This window comes from Leuresthes tenuis, unplaced genomic scaffold (assembly GCF_036924035.1).
Source record: "Leuresthes tenuis unplaced genomic scaffold, fLeuTen1.0.hap1 SCAF_4, whole genome shotgun sequence".
NCBI classification, from domain to species: domain Eukaryota; kingdom Metazoa; phylum Chordata; class Actinopteri; order Atheriniformes; family Atherinopsidae; genus Leuresthes; species Leuresthes tenuis.
In genome coordinates, this window is record NW_027325358.1 from 8690013 (window position 1) to 8705818 (window position 15806).

General features: G+C 40.6%; 1 protein-coding gene across 2 annotated transcripts in view; it reads left to right on the forward strand.

Moving 5' to 3' along the window:
* The window catches only part of grk4 (G protein-coupled receptor kinase 4), a 46904-nt gene that overhangs the window by 15568 nt on the left and 15530 nt on the right, over nucleotides 1-15806 (forward strand). For both annotated transcript variants that reach the window (XM_072384433.1, XM_072384432.1), the window contains exons 3-6: nucleotides 5503-5615; nucleotides 6662-6739; nucleotides 8461-8561; nucleotides 15656-15748. In XM_072384433.1, coding sequence (XP_072240534.1) covers nucleotides 5503-5615; nucleotides 6662-6739; nucleotides 8461-8561; nucleotides 15656-15748 — 385 coding nt within the window. The remainder of the gene's footprint in view (nucleotides 1-5502; nucleotides 5616-6661; nucleotides 6740-8460; nucleotides 8562-15655; nucleotides 15749-15806) is intronic.

The following is a 15806-nucleotide window of genomic DNA, read 5'->3' on the forward strand; positions in this document are numbered from 1 at the left end:
CCCAAACATGAATTTATCTGTCATCAGCAGTGATGAATTATCTGCTTACGCACATCACATGAATGTCACCCTAACGATGTACTGAGCATATTTATTTCCATTAGGACTCTAACTGTGGTAAGTATTCCAAAAATGGGTTATAGGTCCCCGCATGTGCATGCGTGTATGTGCACGCACCAGCTGTTGGTTTACATATGTCAGTATTACATAGATGCCATTGCATAATTTCCCTATCACATAGAGTGCAAGATCAAAATAATCCTCCCCTTGTAATTGAACGCACACCCGGCCCGGGTAGTTGTGTGCATGTACGCACACACATACACGTGCGCAGAAGGATACAATATAGCAAGTGATAGCAGTGACTTTGTTGTGTCTTGATAATGTCAGGCATTTGACCTTAGCCTTGACAAGTGAGCAGTGGTTCTAGGAAGCCCAGATTACATTATGTGGGCTGCAGCCACTTTGTCTGCCAACCTCAGACCTCTCCATCTCTCTTTCTTCCACTCCTTTCTATCCTTCCGTCATTTTTCTCTCCTTTAGTATCCAGCCAGTACATATAACACATGTACTCATTACTTTTCATCACTGTGGGCATGTTAGCTCGTTTAACCTGCTCCGATGGAGTCTGAAAGCTCTTGTTGCGTAGCAGCAGTGAGACCTGGCCGACGATCGGCTCAACACACGCACACAAACACAGTCGTGCACTCGTGTTACTATCGCACGCTCACATTTGTTCACATTTAGCTGGCAACTCGCTGTCTAACTGATCAGTCTGTCTTGGTCTAAATTGGAGTTTTAATTAAGTTGTAATTGCAGCTTACTCCTCTGGCACAGACACTCACCAGCCCGTGCTATTTCAGCTTCACAATGCTTCCTTCTCATTTTACTGGCTCCATTTTTCCTGGACAGTTTGCCATCGTGTGCGCTCTCTCTTTCTTTCCCCTTTCCCCAGTTGTTCTTATCCAGGGCCCGGGAGAGGTTTCCCTTACGCTAGGAGGAAATGTCTCATTGGGGGGAATGCTGGCCTGTGTTCTAATATTCAGATAATTTAGTCTGGAATAAGTGCAGAAGCACACTAACCAACAGGCAGGCCCAAGAAACTGTGGTTTCTCTTTTGGTCTTTGCTCACCTGGAAAGCTGTGTTGCAAGATGTAGGCTGTGCACACAATGAGACCAGTGTTTAGATTTCCAACTAGGACATCACAATGCTCAGCTGTATTTGAAGTTTAGCATTATTTCAGTATTTTCATGTGGGTCTTAGCTAAAGAAGTTATTCACCTGTCATTAACAGGTTGAAAAAATGGTCTTGTCCTTATTCTGTTGGTCATCTTGAATCTATGGTAGCTGTTGCTCTTTCAGCTCTTTTTTTTTCTGTAAGATTAATTTTTTAATCACTTGCTTTTAGAAAAAATGATGAAAACATAGATACTTAAATTATTTGTGTCCTCGGGTGTGACTATTGCCAAACCATAGCACTCCAATTACTATTAAAATGGGAACAAACAAGATATATGACTTTACAGTTTTAATATTCCCTAAAGGGAAATGGCTTATTCGAGTTGTTGAACAACAAAAAACTCATACATTTTAGAAAAAAAAAGAAGCAATAATTAAAAAGATATGCACCAAAGAAGGAGGCCTGTGGAATCATGGGATGACGGTACAGTTGCCTGGTTAGTGGAAGAAATGATGTGAGTGACCACAAAGGTAGCGTGGAAAAACTGCCCTTTGAAGTGTGCTTGTAGCTCCAAGGCTAACAGTTCAGAGTAATGGCTGCAGGTATGTTTTATCATGGTGATGTGATCAGGGTGGTTAGCTTGTTGTGAATGAAACGCAACAAATGAATATCCAAGCAATCAAGTATTCATGTCAAGAACTGGTAAACCAAGTCGTGAGAGGTCAAGAAGTGCACATTTTAGTTTTAGTCATTGAAACAGACTCTGTTCAAAATGAATGGTTTCCTTTTTTCTTTTTCTTTCTTTTTTTTTTTTTGCTTAGTTGTCTTGAGGTTGATATGATTGTTACTGAGTTGTCATGGCCTTTTAAATGTAAAATTGTATGTATTTCCTGTTGTAAATGTAAAGCGCTTTGTGACCCTGGTCTGTGAAGGGCGCTGTATAAATAAAGCTTACTTACTTACTTACTTACTTACTTACCTACCTTTCTTCTTCTTCTTTTTTTGTCTTTTCGAAGTCCCACTCCAGCAGTTTTTCATTGACAAGAAAACTCAGAAATAGCCAATGCGTGACTACAACTTGTTCCACATTCAGTAAATGGAGAATAAGGAATATGCTAATAATATCAGCCCCACAACAGATGACAGTGCCCGCCTTGTCTCTGCCATGCAATGAACAGCTCTAATATCAGGATCATTTAGCTGTACATTTTTTAACCAGAGAGCGATTCTCAAGAAGCAGAAGAGCTAATTATACAACCCTAAAAAGCTGGGACACTGTTAAAATATAAATGAAAAGAGAAAGCAACAATGTCATAAACCATCTCATAAAAAGAAGATAGAAAATGCATCAGATATTGAAAAATAAAATTTGGATAGAAGTTATTGTTCACTAGGTGGTTTCTGCAGCACCTCTGCTTTGTGAAAGGTTCACATGCATTTACTGTGAGCAAGTATCTGAAGTGAACTACTTTCTAATACCGCAAACCCATAAAACAGGTCACATGGTTTCACAAAAAGATTCTCTATTGCTCAGTGCTTTCATGAAATGTTTTTGTGAGGTTATATTTATGTATATCATTTTATTTTACTCTGACATACAGAGAATTCCTGGGGGAATTGTGGCAAATTGATTTGGTTCTGCACATCGCGTGGTTTTCTTCCATGGTGGCATCACAGTTGGAGAAAGCACTGTGTGTTCAAATAAAGTCCTCCAAATGTTTTCTGTGTTTGGGCTTTCCCCACTTCTGCACGCTCATAGACAGCTAATAGGGAAACACTAAATCGGCCCTCCAGAAACTTACAAAGATCAAGGCAAGTGCATGTCTCTGAAGGACTTTTACTTTTCAGAAGACATGCACAGCAGCCACTCTGCTGGAAGAGACGTTTTAAACATCCCATGCAGTATGTCTGCTCCCCCCAAAGTGAAAAGTTATATTTAGTGAGGTTCTAACCGATGGGTTTGAATGAGAAGCACTGAACACCAAAGCAGAGGGGAATGCTGGGTAATAAACAGTGCAGCTGGGAGGGCTGTTGTGAGGATTTTATTTACTGCTGGAGGTTGTCCTGTAGCTGTCACCACTCAGAAATTTTCATCCCCAGCATCCTTCCTCCTTCTCCTCCTCTCTCCACAAGTGTGCATGTATGTGTGTGTGGCCTATTTCTGTTTGTATGTTTGTCTTGTGTGTGTGTGTGTGTGTGTGCACGTCTGTCGTTGCTGTCGAGCCGTGATGAAAAGTGTCCTGGGTCGTCTTCCTCACTTGGTGAAAGAGGAAATACGAGTCAAATCGACACCATTAGCGCTAATAAGATGGGACCAGCTGCACAGGAAAAACAGGCTGACACACTTACAGAAAACATGGATACAGTCTGCTTGTTTTGTTTTTAGCTTTTGGGATTCTTTATGTTATCTTTTATTTCGTAGGATTATACAGCATCTCTTTAGATTGAAAATGTGTTTAGTTTATTAATACTAGATGGTTAATGCTGGTGTGGAAGTTCATCACTTCGAGATAAAAACGGCAAACTAGAGCAGCCTTTCTCCCTGGAGCGTGGCAGGCTCTACATCTGTCTCACAGAATTGAAAATGGTTCAAACAAAACTTAAGCTGCCTTCCAAACTGAGTCTGCTAAAGCTTCTCCATCAGATCAAGCAGTCCTGCAAAATGGATCAATAATGCTGGTGTTCATGTACAAAGTGGGCCATACTACAGCTGCATTCTCAGTTTAAAAAAAACAAAACATCTAACAGCCTTGAATGATTTATTTAGTTGTTTTATTAAAGTGAAGTTTAACCCACTAAATTTGAAGAATTAATGAATTTCCAATTAAAGCAATGTTTAAAAAAAGTTTGTCTGTGGTGTTAATTATAATTTGTTGAGGGAGGCTAAAACGGTCAGATTTTTAAAGTTGTGCTCTGAGAGGACTTTAGTTGTGATTTAGTTATTTGTGAATAAACTTAATTAGATTGAATCGACTAACAAGATTAAGAAAAAACTCCATCTCATGACCTCTGAAACAGAACTGAAAGTAAAAAAGAAAAAGAAAGCATTTTTCCATTTATTTCACAGAAATTTCAGCTAAATGTACTTTACGTGTGTACCTTTTTGTTTTAACTCTCACACTTTTAAGCAAATATCTGTGCTTTCTATGTCTCACATTTTTAAGTGAAGGTTGATACTTTAATTTAATGTATCTGTTGGGAATTCTGCTTAATTTTTAAAAAATAAATAAAAGGTATTATCTTGCATAAATGCTCCCTCTTTCTAGCCTCAAGATCAATTTCAGCCTCTGGGATTGGACTATAACAATCCCTCCTGGGGGGCGACTCATTCAGAGGCTGGGGTTTAATTGAGCAAGGCCTTCCTTTTCCCCAACAGTGTATATATTTGAACATTTTTCTCGAACCAGCAGACATAAAAAAAACACCACTTAACTTGGCCAGAGCTCATCAACTCTGCTGGCTGCTGTGTTAAAGTACATTCTTGTACAATCTGAATCGCACAAATAGTCACAAATCAATGGAATGAAATCATTAAGATAATTAAGATTGTCCGGTTTAGCTCAAACTTCCTCACATCAGCCCTGGTGGGATTTCCAAGAGCTACCTGATTCCTTTACAGATGAACAAAGTGTGCAAAAGTTGTAGAGAGTCACGATGAGTCATTTGTTTGTGCTCTCTGTGATGAGATCTCCACTTTATGTTTTGGTGCAGAATTTACGGTTGTGGGACGATGTCTCCTTCGTGAGCACACTTGTACTCTTGTACTATTGTCTTCTTGAAGATTGTGAGAAAGTAGAGATTTAAATTTGATGAGAAAAGGCATTAAATGCTCTGGAAATTTAAGAAGGTATTTGCTTGCTTGCTGTGTATTTTGTGATATAGTTTAACTTCTGAACAGTTCTTTTCATGTTCTCTCTCCTTTAGTGGCAACAACACCTTAGTTGAAGTTGATACAGATACTTTTATATCTTTATTTTCAGTTTTGCGCAGATCAGAGGAATGTGTCTCCTTCTTTCACACAGTTTGTTAAATGATGTCAAATTTAATTGTTTGTTCACACAGACGAAGCACACTTAATGCAACCCTGAAACCCACCCTTTGTGGAACGGTTCTGTAATCTGACTGAAACAGCTTTTCGAAATTGTTCATCAAAGAGTTACATTTAGCTTTTATGCTTGAGTATGTGCCTTCACACGTTTACTTGATATTGTGGTCTTAACCCTCAGGTTAAGAACCTCTGGTTGTTGTTATGTCGAAGTATGTGGTGTTACATTTCTTCCTCTGTTCACTCTTGGTCTTTCTCACTTGTCTCTTCCCCTCAGAGAGGGACTACACCAGTCTATGTGAGAAGCAGCCCATTGGTCGGCTCTTATTCCGTCAGTACTGTGACACAAGGCCAGAGCTGAAGCGCTGCATCGAGTTCATGGATGCTGTGGTAAGACTTTGAAAACGAGCCTTTTACCATTACATATTCTGTGATGTCTCCAGCTATCCTTCTTTCTCACAGACCCCTTTCACTTGCCTGGCTCTGCCTCTCTGTTTCCGTTTTTCTCATATTCTCCATCTGTCGGTGGCGTCTCATGAGACCAGCCTGGATCAGGCTCTGCAGAGCTTGAAATGGGAGAGGAAAGTCAGTGTGAAGTCTTTTTGCCTGCTCTTGGCAGCAGCTTGGGGTGGTGGGTGGGGTGGGCGTAGGGGGTGATTAGCGACTCAGACAGGCTGTCAGAGTGGACCCCTCCCCTTCCTCAATGCACTCCTCCATGAGGTCAAGCCCACGTCAGAGGCAGGTCCCCAGGGTTAGCAGGCAAACACAGGCCCAAGCTTGTGTCTAGGCCCCTGGTGGTATGCGAGAAAGGAAAACACTGAGGGGGGGAATCATGCCTGTTTAATGAGAACGTACATTACTGTTTTTCAAGGCAGACAGACCGCCACATACGTGCACTCTCTGGAAGCTACACAAAAAAAAATGCTCCAAATTTAAGAATCCAATGTTAAGCACTTAATGTGTGCTGTTACCCCACCCCCCCCACAAACACTTCATGTCTTGGCTGTGATGCATAGTAGTCCGGTTTGGTCCCATTCCTCACTGCAAAGCTTGTTTTCAAACAAAACACATCTTGAGGCAGTCAAACTCCAGGCCGTTCCCCCCACCTAGAGCCATATTTGACCAAAAACACATCTATGATGGGGTGAAAACTGAGGTGTCGTCCTGGTTGGCGACAGACGTAATCGGTGTGAGAGGGAACATAGTTGCCAGTTAGCTGCCTTGATAAAGGTTAGATATTTGGCATTGCTAACATCTCATTATGGTCCAGCGCTCGTATCTACTTTTTTGTGTCTTTTTAGCCATCCTGCACCATCCTCCTCTCCATGTATGCCTTCCCCCTTGCCCCTCTTTCTCTCCTTATTTGGAGAGGTTTCAAAGATGGCTGAACGAGTGTGACCTGGGGGGGTGCTCACACTTCCATTTTTCTCTGACAGGCTATGTACCAGCTAGCTCCCGATGAGAAGAGGAGGGACTGTGGACTGAATGTTTTAGATACATACTTTAATAATGGGGTAAGATGCACAAACACGTTTACTTCATTACAGAGCCGGCTCGTGTGGTAATGAATTGTTTTCATATCCGTTTTAAAAATGATATGCAGACATTCATCTTAGAATTCCAGTGTGTAACATTTAGGACGATCTATTGGCAGAAATGCAAAATAATATAACTGTTTTTATTCGGGTGGAATTGCATGAAAATATTATCCTGAATATTTAATACATTAGCAAGGAGCTGATGATGTGTAAGTGACAAACGATAAACCTTGTTCCCATTTGCAACCTTGACAGGCCCCGCTCTGTAAGTTCATGGGATCAGTTCCCTACTTGTGTTACATATGTAACCATCTGAACTTGTGGTTTTAGACTGATGTTCATACGGTGGTGGGGATGCTCAGCTATTAATTTGATTGCTTATATTTCTTCTAACTTGGAGAATACACAATAGGAACTATGGTAAAGTGAATACATAGATACCACTGGTCTGCTCTGTCTTTTGGTCAGCCTCGATGGTCTGATCAGGATCTACCTACATATCATATCAGCTCAGCTAAATATTGAAATTTTTGAAAGTTTTTAGTAGCAAGAGAAAGAAGTACCTGCCTCCGAGTGCTGGAGGAGTCAACTACATTTTAAATGATTTTCCAGGTAATTTCAGTCTAAAATGCCATCGATAATACCCACAAGTTGAGACAACCCACAGTTTCACTGCATAGTGAAAGTTCATCAGAACTAACTGTGAAATGATGTATTTTTAAGCTTTTTATAGTCTGTTTACTTTTGTTGTGTCTGTGACATTTATAAATTGGCTGTACTATTTGTCAGAGATTTTTCATGTATGATTTAGGACTGTTTAAACTTTGGACATCATCCCAGGCTCAGTAATACAGCTATGTTACAGGATGATTGGATTTTTTTCAATCCCTGATGTGAAACACTGAAATTCCGTAGCAGAACCGCATCATTTTGTGCGTCCAAGCTTCATCGTCATTCTTAAGGCTTACGAACTTTAATTTTTCTTTTTCATTTCAATGAACCTGAAGGCAAAATCAGTCATTTACAATAAAACTGAAGGTTTACTCTCTCAGCGTGTTTTAATTTAAATAAAGGGTTTTAGTGGTTTGAATTTTTCCAGAAACCCTCAGATTTATAAAGCTTTTAAAAAAGAGAAAAAATCATTATGACTTAAAGATTAATTTTTAAAAGTGTTCTAAAATCTGAGAGTTTTCTGGGAAAAATTCAAACTGTGCAAACAAATTTTTTTTAAAGAATTTTCCATCCTCTGAAGAAGACGGAAACATTAATAAAATCAAACAAAGAGGATACATCTTCTGGTTTTATTGTAAATTAGCTATGCTTTCCCTTATGTTGATCTTTTCTTTAATAGAAAATATTCTCACGTTGCTTGACAATGTTGACGTGACCCACATGTTAAAGAATACATGTGTTGCATCGGGGCTGAATTGGTTAAACACAGCCTCAGGTCTGAATGGGCTAAGTAGTGTGTAGATAATTAGGATTTATGACTATGACATCGTGCACGTTTGTAAAGATCAATGCGTCATTGCTGGGTCAAACACCCTTTTTTTTTTTCTTCTTCTTCTTCTTCTTCTTGTGTTTAAATCATGATCACACCAAGAATTTCACGCTTTACTAGCCAGACTGTACATGTTGGCAAATACAAGGAGTTTAGTTTAGTTTACTGTCTTTCTGTTTCTCTTTAACCCCTCAAGTCGGCAGCTCATCTGCCCGACATACCCCAGGATGTTGTCGCTGGGTGTCGGGAGAGGTTTGAGCGGAGTCCGTGTAAGGAGCTCTTTGATGACTGCACCAAGTAAGTCTTTAAATCTTACCTTCTTCCATTGGCTGTGATCAGCACTCCTACACTAATAAACTTGTTTGACTGAGTCTGGCCATCAGCGTTCAGTCGCACCGTTACTTTCAGAAAGTGTTTGCGTGTGCCCTGCCACTGCTGACGAAGAGACGGCTGGCACATCGAGGGCTGTATTACACATATGCACACAAACACGTACGCATACACGCACACACGTTGGAGTCAAATGAAAAAGAGCAGTGGGCAGAGAAAGCATCCGGATGGCTGGCATGAAAACAACAGCCACCTCAGTGTTCCTCACACACACATACAGGTTTACAAACACACACTCATGCAGGTGTTTCTGCATCCTGCTCTGAGGGCCAGGAGAAGCAAACAGACTGGGGATTATTACCCCCAAATATACTCGTCATTACACACACACACACACACACGCACTTGCACATCTCATCGTAACTGTGTTTTACCCTAAGCCCAAGGCATATCGCAGTTTTTAAACATTTATGTTGCCCGTGATTCCCCTCACATTTCTTCTATTTTGAGAATGTTTTTTGAGTAACAGTTTGAGCCTTGAATTTATTCTGTTTTGTCCTGTGAGGGGATTGGTTTGATGAAGTTCTGGTCAGATTTCTCCTTTGTCGTCACAACTCAGTGAACTGATAAAAGAGACTCGTAATGTTTAACATGGTACATTTTGTTCATTGCCAGGCCTCTAACATAGAAACCACTCTATACTATAGATGAGTTCCCAGCTCACCAACACGGCCAGAAGTGACAAGATTCTGATAAACTTCTGTAATAAATGTGCATTTTTATTGTTTGTTCAATAAGGAAAAAAACTCCATCGTAAAAAACAGGATTTTGACAGATTTTCAGCAGCGTCGTGGTAGTGTTAGTTTTCTGATGCTCAGTAAGAAAAAATGTTCATGACAAGGCTACTTTACAATTATTTTTCCAGCGTTGGGTAATTCTGTCGTCAGATTAACATGTTTGGGTTGGTTCAACAAAATCTATTGATTTAAACATATTCGCTCAGCCAGGATCTCACTTTAATTGGATGGGTCGAGCAAATCCTTCATTAGTTGGTGAATGAACCAGCACAAGTTTCATGGGACCTATTAATATTAGTCCTATATTGGTTCATATAACAAGATTCAGCTTTGTTTGTTTAAAAGTTTTAGTCTGGAGCAGTGGCTGGAACTAATTACATTCTTGGCACCGATTATATCAATAAATTGGTTATCTAATATGTAAAGAAACGGCTAGATCCTGATATTATTTTTGACAGGAAAACATTAGACATTTCTATGTGATTGATTACAGTCTGACATATTGTTGAGAAGCTCAGTGTTTAGACAAAAAAAATACCTCGCTGCCTTTGGGACTCGCTGGACCCCAGTCCGCCCTTTTCTCCTGGCCCCGATCCACAATATTCTTCTGCTCTTTGTAAAGGACCCCTCCGAATATCAGGCTGAGGTATTTAATGAGCGGGAATACACGGAAATGTTTTTTAAAAGATGTTCCAGTGTTGTGTGAAGAACTTGGAACTGTGTTGTGGAAACACACTACCAGGAGTAACTGTTTTTTGTGGGATGTTGACCCTCATTTGGGAAATACAATTTCCGTATTTTTGGTTTGGGGGTATGTGAAAGAGGAATAACGGTGAATCAGCTAAGATGTTTTTACTTGTCCTTGGCAGCCCTGACATTTTCAGTACATGCTCTGGAGAGGCTGCATGTGAGAATGGAAATGTCCCCAACATCTGCTCTAGATGTTTTGGGGTAAGATTACCCAGCCAGCTACTTTAAATCATGCGAAACCGTGTGCGTATTCAGAAGACGATCCTCTGGAGCATTTTTGGCAACCCAGTGTGAGTGCTGATATGAGCCGCTGTTTCATGCTGACCTTTAGGTTGTTTCCTGCTCCCTTGTTTATATTGTGGATACATCCAAATTCATGTGATGTTGATATCTACACAAACAGTCATCGCTATAGATGATGTACTGTAAATAAAACACTGCCGTTTCCACTGCATGCTTTTTGAATAATGCCCCCTCTTCTGTGCACTGTTTTCTGGAAGAGAGTATTTGTCTAGTTGCTGTTGTGAAGCGCTGTTGTGAGGCAACATTTGTGTAGAAAAGTTCTATATAAATAGTTTATTTTCAACATAGTTGTGACAACTAGAAACACTTAAAATACTGCGGAGTATTTATAGATGTAAGAACTCCTCTCCATTGAGGAATATCTTACTACGAGGAGCATGTGTGAAGAGCAACTGCAGAAGAACTCTGGACATTTTTTTGTAAAGCTCGCTGGATGGTGTTTTTTTTCCTTTGCAGGAAAGAGCTGATGTGCATTTGGGCATATGGAAATGCTTTTTGGGAATTGTTCCGGATGTAGCAAATGCTATCCATGTGATGAGGAACATGAATGATCAGCTGTTTCTGTATCGATAGAATGAACACTTGCTGACATGAATGGGAAACAATCCTCCCAGCCCTCCCGTTCTTTTTTCCCACATTTATGGCCTTAAAGTTTTTGTTTCCAGTTAGTGATTGCTACGCTGTCACTGAGCTTAACATGTCTTAACGTATCTTGGATTGATTTGATGCCAAATTGGCAGCTTTGAGTACGTCAGCTCACAGCTGGCATTAGTGGTTCCAGCTGTGGAATAAACTGGTACATACGAACCATTTGCGAAACCCAAGTGTGTTGTAGGTTTTAACTGGCAGGCAGCAACTCACCTCATATGCCTTGTCTACCGGAAATGACTACATACTTCCATTTTCGCAGAGGACGTCAGCTGAGTAGGTGGTCCTCAAATGTGGCTATGGAAAAAAATTCTGTACACACTGTCTGCTGCTCTGGCTGTTATGACCCAGCTTGTTGGGTTGAAGCATAAAACAGAAACCAAACATCAGAACACAATACAAGCCAAAGCAGGAATGGCGATCTCTCTTAAAAGCCACGCCAGGCATTCCTTACATCCACATCTTTGCAGGTCCGGGCCAGTGAAGACAGTTGGGACAATGAAGCCACCCAAAGACTCTTACACTGTGACGCCAAGGGCAGTGAGGATCCAGGGTGTCGTCATACTTGCACCTCTTCTTCTTTTTTTTTAAAAGATTCAGAATCGAATCACAAGTTAAAAATGTTATTCCGGTGTCACAGGTTTATTTGTCGTGTGGTGCCATCGGTTTTTGAGTTTGCTGGTGTACAGACTTTCTCTGTTGGATATCAAAGGTGAAATTTCAATATGTTGTGGCAAGATTTTAGTAGGACATGCAAACCGTTCCATCTTCGGTGAAGGTAAACATTTAGGCACGCTTTGGGTTCGACAGTGTTGCAGGAAAGAAAGAGCCGGTCAAGACTTATTTAATACAGAAGGATTGCAAAATGAATGCCAAGTACTTTACTTTACTCCATGTTACCAAACTTTCTGAACTGGCAGAAAAAAAACGAGAATCTGTTTCATCTAAAGACCTACATCTGTACCAAGAAGTTTAGGAAGCCTTTCTTTAAAGTCTTCATGAAAACTGCCTAAAAGTTACTGCAGGTGGTAAGTATACGCGTTTATCTTTGGTAAACATCCCAGATCATGATTTTATGACATGTTGTTTCTATGTAATGGTACGAACATTTATCACAAGATGTGTGAAGGATCCTTTTATATTGAATTTTATAATAAATGAGGGCTAATTTTTTTTTAGTGCGGAAGCAGCGATTTTCCTTTTAATGGATATTTAACACTCACTTCTGATTTAATTCTGATTGCCTTCTTTTTTTTTTCTTTTTTTTTTTAATGGAAGAACTTTTATTTCTACAGACGAATAGCCTAATTTCAAGCTTACTTCTGCTTTCTTGAATAAAGACTTTGGGAATAGTTCCGAATCAAGAGTCAATTTTGAATCGAATCAAGACCTCAGGAAACAGACTGAAACTGAATCCTGTTATTCCTAAATATTCACAGCCCTACTTAGAACTGTCCACTTGTGATTAGATTGCCTGAGCTGTACAGTAATGCTTGGTATGAGCATGGCCACCGACTCACTTTGGATTCCCTTATGGATAGTGGAATCCGAGATGGAAGTTGAGAGAAGTAGGATTCATAGTTGAGAAAACACTCAACTATGTTCTCTGCCTCCACTCTTGTTTTGGCAAAACACATTAAGGGAGCTGTTGAAAAGCTGCTGGATTTATAAAATCAATAACCCATATGGTTCGGAAGTGTTACTTAGTCATAGTGGCTGTGAGAAACGGTGGAGCTGCCAGAACTTTTGGCAACGGGACTGACTTTTCTCAGGAATGCCCTGGACTTGATGGTTTTAATTTAGGATATGGTTATTTTGTTGGAGTTGGAAAGATTTGCTTGAGGTTTATGAGGCTGACAAATATTGAGCAATGTGGAGATACACCTGTGCCCTCTCCCTGGCATTTCAGCTCCAGGTCTGTTGGGTCAGTTTCTTTCCCCTCTGAATGCATCTCTAATGTAATACATCAGAGCAGTGAAGAAGGCAAAGTTGGAAATCCCACACAGAGAAATTAAAGGTGTAGAAAAGGGTGATTGGGGGGGGGTTAAGGGGAAATGGAAAGAAAGTGTTCAGGAGAGCAAAACAAAACAGCAGAGTGTGCAAACACGGAGGGACACAGGCATGTGTTGCAGCCTCGCACAGCAGTTGAAATGTTTGAATAGGAGTCCTGTCCAAGTTTAGTCATCACTCCTTCCTTCCACAATTTTTTTTTCTTATTCCGTTATGTAGTTTTGATTTTCTGTATTATTTATTTTAAAATTCCTGTGTGACCCAAACCTTACTCAGACTAAAAGCCTGTAGGAAAGCACAGCACTGCATGTGGAAATGTGACTTTTGGCAGAGCCTGACTCCCACTAACAGAAAAGTATTAGCTCACTCATGGATATTTTTGTGCTGCAGTGGAACATACTGTTATGTCATACTAAGAGTAGAACGTGGCCCTTCAATCCGTGTGTATCACTGTGATTTGTCTATGGACAGACTTTACAAAGGTGTCCCTGCTGGAATTTCTTCTCCTGCCCCAAATGTTTAACAAACTGTATTATAGCTGTGAACATTTCTACTGCCAGTGATGTGCAGCACTGACACCCTTCCATGGAGACTATTTCTGATGAGGCTTGAGCCAACAGAGCCAACATGGATCAACTGAAGGTCCAGATGCATCTCTCAGGCCCTGGTCGGGTCTTTGCTGGATTTTGTCTGCTTTCTTAAGGACATCACTTTCAGATACTGTTTATCTGCTGTAGATAGCTGAAAGAGGATTTATAGGTTAGTGTTCAATGGGTTAACAAACAAAGTCATATTCCTCTGGAAATTGAATTAAATGATTGACTTCATTGAAAATGACCTTTCTCACTCAACTCAATTGCCATGTAGAATTTGAATAGTTGACGCGTGCAACCTTCTTTTTAAAGCTTTTTTCTTGTCTGATCAATGTGTTCTTTACCTGGTTTATTGACAAATGATTTATTTTGAGCTTTGACCATTCGAATTTATGAGACACATCGTCGGCATTGACCAAGTGACCAACGGAGGGAAAACCACCCTCAACAGACTGATCAAGACTCTGCCCAACTGCTGTGTGGTACATCACAAGCCCCAAGATCAGATTGAAGTTTGTAAAGAAGGCTTTAATCAGTACAATGTGATTCCTGCTCTGGACATGGATGCCATGGCGAGCACGATCTACGCATGGCTGGAGAACCCAATGAAGTTTCAGGAGTCTTGCAGAGTTAATAAAACCTTGGATACTGAGATTGTCCCAAAGTCTGACCACAAGGAAGAGGAGACTCATATCCTTGCTGTGCAGGGCTTCCTGCTTTACACTCGTAAACCTTTAAGTGACGTTAGTAACAAACACTATTTAATTTCCATCCCTCATGAAGATTGCATAATGAGGGGGTGCTCTAGCAACGTACGGTATCTGACACCCCCCCCCAAGACCATGTCTGGTCTGTATTAAAAAAAACACGAGATCATCGGGGAGCAACTGGGCCCTGTTATAACATAACTTTTCTTTTACACAGCAGAGGGTGCTTCCCTTGTGGAAACTCTAGCTTTTTGCCAGGAGCAGCCTCTCCAGCACTGGTGGTTACCACAGGCAGCATTACTTGTCGTCCTTAGTGATGAAGTAAGTGTAAAATATGGTCAAGAAAAACCTCCTGGCCAGATATGAGCATCGCTTTAACATTTGGGTGGCAGAGGAGAAATAACTGCCCTTGACTGTGGTTTCTAGTAATGTGTTGATGGCAGGGTGTAGAGATTGTGATCACACCAGTCAGCAGTAGTTAAAGCTGCATCAGTGGGATATCTTATTTATTATTCTTTGCTGTGCCTAAGAAGTGAGCCAGCTTAACCCACAGGCGAGTTTTTCCTTTATCAAAAACCTTGAATTAACTGTAAACCTGTCTCTGTATGGTTCAGCTTATGACTGTTTGGTACAGAAGTGTGAAAAGAGGTCACGGTGTGCAAGTCAAACATCTGTGGTGAGTGTAGTTGAAAAGGAAGCTAATGTATGAAGCTGACAGTCTCATGTCAGAGCCATGTTCTAACAAGTCTCAGTGGAGTGATAGTTGACATTTGGCCAGGAGACGACGAGACTGAGCCTTCGTGACCTCGCAGAGAACTCTTGGAGTCTGTTACTTCAGTCTTTTTGCTTCAGGCAGGAGTGTCACAGAACTTTTTTTTTAATGTTTGTGTACAGAATATACTTGGCTAACAACAGTCACGTAGCTGGTATATTGAGATTGGATGTTCTGCTCAGTTGTGTTTTGCTCTGTTCAGAGGCATTTTTCATTGAGTTTTTTTCAAACTTTCCATTGAGAGTGGCTTTGAAGATTAACTTTGACATGGCAAATAATGCGCACACTCGCACACAAAGTCACAGACATACGCAAACGTGGACACGTACTTTCCAGGGGATGGTCAGTTAATCAATCTGTGTTTTATTGCAATGGTTAAAAGACTGAAGGAAATGCAGGCTAGTGATATGTGCATTGTTCTGTTCCTTTGACTAAAATGATCACCACCCCTCTTTCTCCTCTTTCTCTTCTCTGCCACCAGAATAGTTCGTGATTATCTGAGTGGAGCTCCATTTTCTTCCTACCAGGAGTCCATGTACTTCTCTCGCTTCCTACAGTGGAAATGGTTGGAAAGGTGGGTAGTCACTGCAGATGATGCTCTTTCTACTGAAAGCAACCAGCATTTTTCCTGC